At 41.8% G+C, this 11,528-nt stretch overlaps 1 protein-coding gene across 1 annotated transcript in view; it reads right to left on the bottom strand.

The window, feature by feature from the left end:
- ahcy (adenosylhomocysteinase) overlaps positions 1 to 10,514 on the bottom strand; it is a 102,280-nt gene extending 91,766 nt beyond the window's left edge. The window contains exons 1-2 of the mRNA XM_043710997.1: positions 10,304 to 10,514; positions 4,940 to 5,015 (exon numbers count right to left, since the gene is read on the bottom strand). Of these exons, the coding sequence (XP_043566932.1) occupies positions 4,940 to 5,015; positions 10,304 to 10,438 (211 nt within the window). The 5' untranslated portion in view covers positions 10,439 to 10,514. The remainder of the gene's footprint in view (positions 1 to 4,939; positions 5,016 to 10,303) is intronic.
- Between the last annotated feature and the right edge of the window lie 1,014 nt (positions 10,515 to 11,528).

Consider the following 11,528-nt stretch of genomic DNA (forward strand, 5'->3'; position numbering starts at 1 on the left):
TTCTAACTTTGAGCTTCCAACCTAGCTCCCTGAAAGCCTATCTAACATCCTCAGCGCTCCTCCTACCTATGTCGTTGGTGCCCATGTGGACCACGACTTCGGGTTGCTCCCCCTCCCCCTCCAGGACCCGGGAAACACGATCAGAGACATCACGTACCCTTGCACCTGGGAGGCAACATACCAATCGTGAGTCTCTCTCGTTCCCACAAAACCGCCTATCTGTGCCCCTAACTATCGAGTCCCCAATTACTACTGCTCTGCTCTTCTTCACCCTTCCCTTCTGAGTAACGGGGACAGGCTCTGTGCCAGAGACCTGAGCCCCGTTACTTACCCCTGGTAAGTCATCCCCCCCACAAGTATCCAAAACGGTATACTTGTTCTTGAGGGGAATGGCCGCAGGAGGTCCCTGCACTGGCTGCTTCCTCCCAGTCCCCCTCACTGTAACCCATCTATCTGCCAAATATGGGTTTAGATAGGGTCTACAGTGAGAATCTTTTTCCTCGTATGGATCAGCTATTACAAGGGGGCATAGCTTTAAATTAAGGGGGGGTAGGTATAGGACAGATGTTAGGGGTAGGTTCTTTACTCAGCGAGTCGTGAGTTCATGGAATGCCCTGCCAGTAGCAGTGGTGGTCTCTCCCTCATTATGGGCATTTAAGCGGGCATTGGATAGGCATATGGAGGATAGTGGGCTAGTGTAGGTTAGGTGGGCTTGGATCGGCGCAACATCGAGGGCCGAAGGGCCTGTACTGCGCTGTATTCTTCTATGTTCTATCTCTCAGACAACAGTACTGAAGCAAAGCACTTCCCAAAACAATTACAGTTACCCATCTAATATGGGAAGTAGCCTAGGCACTGCCAGTCCACAAAAGGTCAAATCCAATCTGACTACTTTCCCATCACCTGTTCAGAGGTGTTATCATACACTACAGGAGTAGCCGAGACTTCAACCTAGGCCTCTTGCCCCAAAGGCAGGGACACTGCTACTGTGCCATAACAGGCGTGGGTCTACTTTACTTTCTAATCAACCTGTTCAGAGATGTCATTACATACTTGGGAGTAAGTGGGGCTTGAACCCAGCCTCAAACAGCAGAGGCAAGGGCACAACTACAATTTTTACATGAACCCCTGACACCCCAGTCTATTCTCAATTAGCAAATTGCTTTCAAGCTGCATTTACTCAACAATAACCTGCTCAATGGCATTCAGTGTGGGTTCCATCCAGCCCACTCTGCTCCTGACCTCAATACTCCTTTTTTTCAAATGTAGGCTAAAAAACTGAATTCCAGGGGTGAGGTAAGAGTTATTGCCCTTGACATCAAGGCCACATTTGACAAAATATGGCATCAAGAATGCCAAGCAAAATTCGAGTGAGTGGAACTAAGGAGAAAACTCCCTACTGGTTGGAGTCATACCTGACACAAAGAAAAATGGTGGAGATTGTTGGAGGTCATTTTTTCTTAGCCAAACGACAGATCTCCAGGAGTTCCTGAGCGTAATGCCCTAGGCACACCATCTTTAGCTGCTACACCAATGACTTTCCTCCAACAGAAAAGTGGAAGTGATGGAGATGATCACAATAACTCCACCACGTTCAGCACCATTCAGGTCTCAGATACTGAAGCAGTCAATTACCAAATGCAGCAAGACCTGGATAACATCCGGGCTGGGACAGTTACCACTGACCAACACAGAACTGGAACGGCCATACAAATACTGTGGATACAAGAGCAGGTCTGAGGCTGGGAATTCTGCAGCAATTAACTCACCTAACTCAAAGCCTGTCCACCACCACAAGGTACAAATTGGGAGTCTGTTGGAATGCTCTTCAATTGTGCAGCTCCAACAACATTCAAGAGGATAGACACCATGTAGGACAAAGCAGCCTTGGCCTGCTCCACACTACAAACATTCACTTCTTCCACCAATGCACAGCTGTACGAGCATATACATCTACCCACTGTTCTGCAGTAACTCACCAAGGCTCCATTCTCTATTCCACAGAAAAACAAGGGCAGATGCATGGGAACAGCCCCCACCTGCAAGTTCCCAAGTCTCACACTATCTTGACTTGGAAGCATACTGGCAAGATTTGTTACTGTTCTCTCAAACATTTTGGAACTCCCTCTAACAGCACTGTGGGCGCATCTACACCATGGACTGCAGTGGCTAAAGGCAGCAACTTACACTAGCATCTAAAGGGCAATAAATACTGCTCACCAGTGATGACCATGTCATGGGAATTAAGTTTAGAAATGGTTTAAATTATTAGGGACAGCACAGTGGCTCAATGGTTAGCACTGCTGCCTCACAGCACCAGAGACCTGGGTTCAATTCCCGCTCTGGCAACTGTCTGTGTGGCGTTTGCACATTCTCAGTGTCTGCGTGGGTTTCCTCCCACAGTCCAAAGCTGTGCAGATTAGGTGAATTGCCCATAGTGTTAGGTGGATTAGTCAGGGGTAAATAAAGGGAGTGAGTTTCTCTTCAGAGGGTCGGTGTGGACTTGTTGGGCCGAAGGGCCTGTTTCCACATTGTAGGTAACTAAACAGCTAAACATCTCTAAACATTAGCAAAAGAACCAGAGGGTTAAAAAAGTGTGAATGTGCACTCTAAATTGTACTGACTGAAAGTGCTGTAAAAGCAGATTTGACAGCAACTTTAAACATAGATAGCAATACGTAAAAAGGATAAAGCTACAGAGTTGTAGGTGAAGAATTATGAAGTGGTAAAAATTGGATGGCATTTATTGGATAATCTTGACATGTAAATTATGTTGACAACCATTACAAGTAACACACTTGTTTCAACTGGGGGAAATCAGACAACCATTCACTATTTCATTTATCAGGGCAAAGCCATGGCTAACAAGAGTCAACTTGTCTGGTTTAAATTGTAACCAAATCCTGACTGTTAATTGTCAATTAATATTAATGGGTATATTTTCAGAAGCATACCTCTACCCATCAGACCCCACTTGCTAACCAATCAGCACTATCCTCGTCGTACAAATGGTTGTTTTCACTGCATATTCGTGTTCTTGTGAATTGTCCTGATGAATAGAAAATTAAAAACTTTAAGAAAATGCATCCTCTCAATGCAGGGTGGCCTGTACCTGGTCAGAATAGAATGGCTCATGTCTGTTAACAAAAAAAGGCCGATAAGTGGAAAACAGAATTGAACAGCAGGATTTAAAACAAAATGGCAGACAAGAAACTAAGCAAAACAGCCTGCTCTCAGAGTAAAACATATTGATACAACCAAGCAAGCCACTCCAAGGACAGTAAAAAGGACGCAGCCTGTTCCCATGTAAAACAGTTTGTTAAGACCACCTAAAGTCCAATAAATGAGGAACTCCAGTCACATTAAAGGGTAATTGTCCCAGTAAATGAACAGACACCAGCTGCCAGATACAGGCCATTAACTCCTTATAACAGCTGAGGCTGCAACAGCTAAAGTTATCTTATAGTACTTAGTTTCTTGAAATAACCTAGAATATTAAGAAATAGGTTCTAGAAAAGGGTAGTTTTCAACATTAAGAATAGGTATTAAAGGAAAGCATTTAATCCTAGTATAAAGTTAACTAGCTTTTGCAAAAGATTTTTACGCTTGAACAAAATATATTGTTGAGAAAATGAGGTCTGCAGATGCTGGAGATCAGAGATGGAAATGTGTTGCTGGAGAAGCGCAGCAGGTCAGGCAGCATCGAGGGAACAGGAGAATCGACGTTTCGGGCATTAGCCCTTCAGGCAGTCCTGAAGAAGGGCTAATGCCCGAAACGTCGATTCTCCCTGTTCCCTAGATGCTGCCTGACCTGCTGCGCTTCTCCAGCAACACATTTCCATCCCAAAATATATTGTTCACAGCCCATTAATCAAAGTCTTGACAGTAGAAGTACTTCATTACTTTACACTATAGCAGAAATTATTACAAATCTTACAGCAAACAAGTTAAAACTAACTATCTTTTGTGTTTGTACACATAATTAGGACAGTGGGAAATATAAGAGGAGCAAATGAATTTGACAAAATAGAATACAATGTCTAAATTCAACGAGATAAGCCAGCCTGAGACAGATCTGAAGGAGTACTTTGGAATGTGAATGAATATGATGCATAGGAAGATCCCAAGGCAGCAAGATTACAGTGTCTGTTAAACACTATGCGATCACACAAACCTGAGATTGTCCATTCAATGCCCATCATTGACTAGCTGTTCCTCGTGATTGGATATACAAAGTAAGAGAGACAAACTTAGTGATCATGTTGTTTATGATTGTTAACAAAGTGTATAAAACACTGCTTTTTATTCTAAATTCAGAGCATGTCATTGATCTATCTTCTGATCTGAGAAAAATTAAGGGAAAATTTGAATTCTCATGTCAAGGCCAGATTCGGGGAAGATCTTTTGGCTCTCCCCTGCATTAAGTGGTTTCTGCTTGAATAAAAATCTTTCACTTGCCAGAATCCAGGCTGCCTCCTGAGTCTCAATCTCTGTTGGAAGAAATGCTCCTACATTCAACAATGCTCAAGTTCCATACAATCAAATAAACAACAGGGGCAATAGATTGAATGTTGTCCTGTGATTGATCAGGTAAGTGGTAGCTAGACAAGCTAAGTGGAACAGAAAATCCTACAAAGTTGCAAGCTGGGCAGCTGGTGGCACTGCTACTTTCATAGGCAATCTATGCCCACCCATCACTGGAAAAGCATTTAAACCTAGATGTGAACCCAAATAGCTGTATAAAAGCAAATGGTTAAGTTTAAATGGATAACCATTATGCCGTATTGTTTTAAAATCAAAAGTTACCAAGTGTGCTTCAGTGAAGTCCCAGTGATAACAGTATCATTTAACTTGTGCCTATGCCATCCATCAGTAATCGGTGTCCTATTTATCATTCTTTGCATACAGGACGGAAGTATAAATGTATCATTGTACTGACCAGGAACTCCAGATTTGGCAATTGCTGCAGCTGCATGATCCTGAGTAGAAAAAATATTGCAGCTCGACCACTGGACCTGAAATGAGATCAAGACTTTAGTTACAATAACAATGTGGACTTCAATTTACACCAGTCAATAGCACATGACAAAGGAACAATCACTAATCATCTGGTCACCAATACAGGATTTGATTAGCGATTTAAATAAATATCCCAAACTGAAAGTCCTTCATGTCTCAGAAGGAAATTCCTCAGTATATGTACCTGAAGAACTATTTAAAACCATGAGTGGAACTGAATGTTTATACACTCATAACTAAAAGAAAATAAAGCACTGTTGAGACTCAGCAGGTCTGACTGAATCTGTGGAGGTAGAAACAAAGTAACATTTTAAGTCCAACATGACCTATTCCAGATTTCCAGTATCCACAATACTATTTTTGCATGTAATTTGTTCTCAAACATTAAAAGGACACCCTGAAGGGACACAGATCATTGAAAGGTGGCACGGCTGGTTGAGAAAGCAGTTAATGAAAATAATTGGGATTCTGCACTCCATAAAGAAAGTCAGTACAAAAGCACTGAAGTTACACTGGGTGTTTAGAAAACACTGGTTGGGCCTCAACGTGACTACTTTGTTCAAATTCAGGCATCAGTCTTAAGAAAAGCTGAAGGCACTGAAGAGAATACAGGAAATATTTACAAGGATGGCTTATGGACAAAAGAACAGAAGAAATAGGTGGTGACAATTTGGCCTGTTGAATCTATTCTGACATTCAGTACTGGTCTCTGGCTTCAACTCTGAAAAGGTAGATCCATGTTTAGATTTAGAAGGCATTAAGAGGTTTGTGGAGAAAGCAGGAACATGGCATATGGATCAGCTATGTTCCTACTGAATGGCAGAGCAGGTTTGAAGAGCCAAATGGCCTAAGCCTGCTCCTAGTTTCCATGTTATGTGTTCTCCTTGGGGAGTAGATGGTTGAGGGGAGATTAGATAAAGGTCTTCAATTTCACAAATAGGTTGGACAGAGTTGATAGGTAGAAGATGCTACTGTTTGTTAACAAAAGAATGCGAGGGCACAGATTTAAGGCAATGTGTTAACAAAGCAAGGGTGATGTAAGTAGCTTTCTCATACTAGTTGGAGTATGGAATACTTGACCTGAAAACGCCATGGAACAAGGTTCAACTGAGGTATATATGATAGAATTGGACAATTATTTGGATTGAAATGTGCAGGGATACAAGGAAAGGCAGGAGATGAGCTACCATTCATGAAACTCATCCTGAAATTTGTTCATCAATGGAACACTAACTTTGAAATAGAGAATTCTATAGAATCCTAACACGCTTGAAGAAATTTCTCTTTGTCTCAGTCCTAAATGATCAGCCCCAATCTGTGTTTTAGATTCCCTGAGCTGCAAACAATCTGTCAGCCCTTCAGAATCTTTTGTGTATCAACTGTATAGGACTATTCATTTTCTTAGTTCCAAAAAACATGATAGGAGATTTCAGTTCCAAGGATAGCTTGGACGGGTTGCTCTCCTTAGGGAAGGGAATGTGGAGAGGTAAACTAATAGAAGTATTCAAAATCATGACGGTTCTGGACAGCTGTACATGAAAAATGTTGCCATGTCCCTTCAATAAAGGATGGAGATGAATGGCCAGTCAATCTGTCATCTATCATTGGATTACAGAATTTTCTCATTATTGAGGTAATAATAGGACATTTATAAAATCATTAAACCATGTTGATTTTGATTGTGTGGAAGTAAAATTGTGCTTTATAAGTTGATTGGAGACCTTTCATGATATAAGCAGGGCGGATAAAGGTGACCCATCGTATGTAAGGTATTTGCAATAGACATTTGATAAAAATGCCACACAAAAAATCACTAGAGAAGATAAAAGCTCATGGCACTAAGTGATAGACTGGAACAGGTACAGCATTGACTAACAGTAAAGAGACAACTAGGATAAATGGGTTATTTTTGGACTGCCACAGTGATCAGCCTCAAATATCTAACTATATTAATGATTTGGATGGCAGGCAGACATATTGCATTGTCAGCAAATTGGAGACCAGGGTGCCCTGGTCCACAAATCAAAAAAGTCAACACACAGATATCGCAATTAAAGCAAATGGAACATTAGCCTTCATTGCAAGAGGATGGAGTGCGTTGCATCTAAGGCAGGAAGAGTGCAATGTTGTTCTAGTTCCTCTAGTCTACAGGTCACAGAACAAGATAAGTACATAACCCAACAGAATTTAGAGAATGAGAATAATGAACTTAAAAATAGGACATCAAAAGTAGTAAACTCAGGATTAGTCCCGATGCCACATGTTAACAAGATCAGGAATTGGAGAACAGATTGTAGCACGTTTGCTCTGATTAGTGGGTGACAGTTGTGAGGAGATGGCCACATGCAGAACCCACTCCTAGCAAGATGGGAACATGTGCAGGGATACAAGAGTGAGGGTAACAAAGATGGAAATGGAAGATACAAAAGTAAAAAGCAAAAGTGGAGGGCACAGGAAACAATGGCTCTCAGCACGTATGGTTGGAGTACAAAAAAGTCCAAGAAAGTAAGTTTAAAATATAACTGAACATAATCATTTGCAATAAAATTGAATTAACACAAATAGCTGTGAAAAGATACAATATAATTATGATTACAGAGACATAGATCCAAAGTGATCAAAGCTGGAAACTGAGCATCTGAAGGTATTAAACTATTGCCTCATTCTCTTTACAAGCAAGTAATGAACAAAATAAAAACTAAACAGATACGAAGCTAGAAAATGTTGATAAGTGAGCGAGATATATCACCCAGCTTTTGGTGCTGCATTCTCTGAACTAAGTGTTAACTTCTTGTGATCTGGTTTGACTGCAGCTTTGTTCATTGATTAAATGTTGTCTTGTGTAATATTCGTATTTTCATTCCCTGGAGCTCAGGATCTGGGGATACTTTGAATTTAGCTTGCATTTTGGGAATCTATGGTAATTTTGAAAGTGTAGTGTGCGCCTATGTCAATGTGGAACCTACTTGACAAAAGGATTAGTGTGGCTTGGAAGAACACAAACAGTTTAAATAAAAGAACATAGAACATTACAGCGCAGTACAGGCCCTTTGGCCCTCAATGCTGCGCCGACCTGTCATACCAATCTGAAGCCCATCTAACCTACACTACTCTACGTACGTCCATATGCTTGTCCAATGATGACTTAAATGTACTTAAAGTTGGCGAATCTACTACCGTTGCAGGCAAAGCATTCCAAACCCTTACTACTGAGTAAAGAAACTACCTCTGACATCTGTCCTATATCTATCACCCCTCAATTTAAAGCTATGCCCCCTCGTGCTCGCCGTCACCATACTTGGAAAAAGGCTCTCCCTATCCACCCTATCTAACCCTCTGATTACCTTATATGTCTCTATTAAGTCACCTCTCAACTTTCTTCTCTCCAACGAAAACAGCCTCAAATCCCTCAGTCTTTTCTCGTAAGACCTTCCCTCCATACCAGGCAACATCCTAGTAAATCTCCTCTGCACCCTTTCCAAAGCTTCCACATCCTTCTTATAATGCGGTGACCAGAACTGTACACAATACTCCAAGTGCGGCCGCACCAGTGTTTTGTGCAGCTGTAGCATAACCTCATGGTTCCAGAACTCTATCTCTCTATTAATAAAAGCCTTCTTAACAACCCTGTCAACCTGGGTGGCAACTTTCAAGGATCTGTGTACCTGGACACAGATCTCTCTGCTCATCTACACTACCAAGAATCCTACCATTAGCCCAGTACTTTGCATTCCGGTTACTCCGAACAAAGTGAATTACCTCACACTTGTCTGCATTAAACTCCATTTGCCACCTCTCAGCCCAGCTCTGCAACCTATGTCTCTGTAACCTACAACATCCTTCGTCACTATCCACAACTCCACCGACCTTAGTGCCGTCTGCAAATTTACTAACCCACCCTTCTGTGTCCTCATCCGAGTCGTTTATAAGACACTGAAACATAATCCATAGAGAAACTAACTTTAAAACAGTAATAGTGAACTGGAATGAAAGGGCCCAAAATGATGACATACAGATACCTCAAAAAAAAGAGGAAGCATAAGCTGAAGGTAAAGTCTAAAGAACACACTAATTTGTTAGAGTTGCGTTGTTTGAGACCATGGACAATGCAACTGAGGGGGTATTTTCACATGGAGGTAGTTACCACTCAGGAGATAGAGGGCTTGGTGACGTGGTGCAATGATAACAACCTCTCTTTCAATGTCGACAAAACTAAAGAACGACTCATTAACTTTAGAAAGAAAGGAGAATACACCTTCCTTTACATCAATGGAGCAGAGGTTGAGAACATCAAGTTCCTGGGGCTAACAATGACCGAAGCCTCTCCTGGACTTCCCACATGGGTGCACTTATTTCTCTTCTTCCTCAGGCAGCTCAGGAAATTTGACATGTCCATAAGGACCCTCACCAACTCAGGTTGTAAGTTTGCTCACTAAGCTGGTATGTTCGTTCTCAGACGTTTCATAACCATTTCTAAGTTCAATGAAATGGAGGTATGCTGTTGACTTTGATAATTTACACTCGTGGTTGTGGATCCGTTTGTGGAGCTGGGAAGTTGATTTGCAAATGTTTTGTCCCCTGTTTAGGTGACATTCATTGCTTTGGTGCATCCTGTGATGCGCTGCTTTGCTGCCTCATCTGGAATTTATTTGTTTCTGTTTCAGCTGCTTCCAGTTGCCAGTTTCAGTTGCTCATTGTAGTGGCCGGTATATTGGGTCCCGGTCAATGTGCTTGTTGATAGAGTCCGTGAATGAGTACCATGCTTCTAGGAATTCTCTGTCTGCCCTCTGTTTGGCTTGTCCTGTGATAGTTTTACCCCAGTTGAACTGGTGGTCAGTCATATGTGTATGGTTACTCGGTGCAGTTGGTTGCAGCATTTAGTGGCTACTTCAGGGATGTGAATTGCTAGTTGCCTGCCTGTTTACCCTATCTAGTATTTCATACAGTCTTTTCACGGAATCTTGTAAATTACGTTAGTCTTGTACATGACGGATATCAGGTCTTTTGTCCTGGTGAGTTGCTGACTAAGTGCAGCTGTCGGTTTATGGGCTGTCATGAATCCCAGGGATTGGAGAAGTCTGGCTGTCAGTTTCAAGATGGTTTTTATATAAGGTAGCATGGCGAGTGAGTTAGTTCTTGGCATGTCCTTGTCACGTCGTTTGCCTGTTAAGTGAATATACCCACAAGCACAAAAACCAGCAGCTAAGCTACAAATCTTTACACAAACCTTGAATTTACACTTTATATTAAGACTTTTTGGACATACAATGTATTCTGACAATACCTCTGCTCCAAGTGCTGTCAAGGTTTCAATTAATACAGCAGTCTGAAGAGTCATATGGAGGCAGCCTGCAATCCGGGCTCCTTTCAATGGTTTAGAAGCCCCATGTATCTTCCTCATCATCAACAAACCAGGCATCTCATTCTCTGCAATCTCAATGGCCTTACGACCCCAATCGGCCAAAGTGATGTCAGCTATAACGCAGAGAAACAAGGTTCAGACAAAATCAACATGTACAGACAAATTGGCAATCCGGAGAACCAAACTAATGCCAGAGGGACACTGGTTCAAATCACAAAATGACAGTTGGTAAATTCAAAACTCACATTAACAGATCTGGAAGGGAAAGTAAGTCTCAATAATGTCATAAACCATTAATTGTGGAAAATCCCATCTGGTTGACTGACATCTGAAAGGACAGGAAATCTGACAGCTTTACCTGATCTAGCCTACATTCTGGTCCATGGAAATGTGGTTCACTCAAATAGCCTAGCAAGTCATTCACTCAGTCATACAAAGCTGCTACAGTATGGTCAAATAATTAAAACAGAACACTTGATATTGACAGGGAAACAAAATAATGAGACTATACTCCTGTCCCACATCTGATTACAGGTTAGTGATGAAGGCCCCCATCAACCTAATCTCAGAATTTCCATCATTCCCTGATTCATTATGAACTCTCTTGTACTTCTGTCATAACAAACTGCAGCTTTCCCATCACAATGCAACTGGTAGGTGGCCAGCACAGCAAAATCCAACCCTTTACTTTCCCTCCAGTATCTGTCAAATGACAGCTGGATCCAGGCGATAGTCTTTAGCTCCAGACCTCACCACGCCCTGTCCCAGATATAAGACCATAAGACATAGGAGTGGAAGTAAGGCCATTCAGCCCATCGTATATTGTTCATAACTCAAACCAACCAACAGCATGCACACAAGAACCAGTTTGATGCGGAGGAGCTGCTCCTCACCATTTTCTTCCATTCTATTTACAGTTAGTTCCAGTTTTCAAGAGATAAAGAACGGAATTAAAGGCCAGTGAATCGCTCAACTGTAGGGAAATTGAGGAAAATGCAGAAGGACAGAATTAATCTCCTCTGAGTTACATAGTTTGATCAGGGATAGCAAGCATGACTTCATGCATCAGTCCTGTCATCCCAGAAATCAATTAGGTAAACCATCACTACATTTCCTCCAAAGAAAAAAACATCTTTCTTCAGATAAG

The sequence above is a fragment of the Chiloscyllium plagiosum genome, chromosome 20 (assembly GCF_004010195.1).
Source record: "Chiloscyllium plagiosum isolate BGI_BamShark_2017 chromosome 20, ASM401019v2, whole genome shotgun sequence".
Classification (NCBI taxonomy): domain Eukaryota; kingdom Metazoa; phylum Chordata; class Chondrichthyes; order Orectolobiformes; family Hemiscylliidae; genus Chiloscyllium; species Chiloscyllium plagiosum.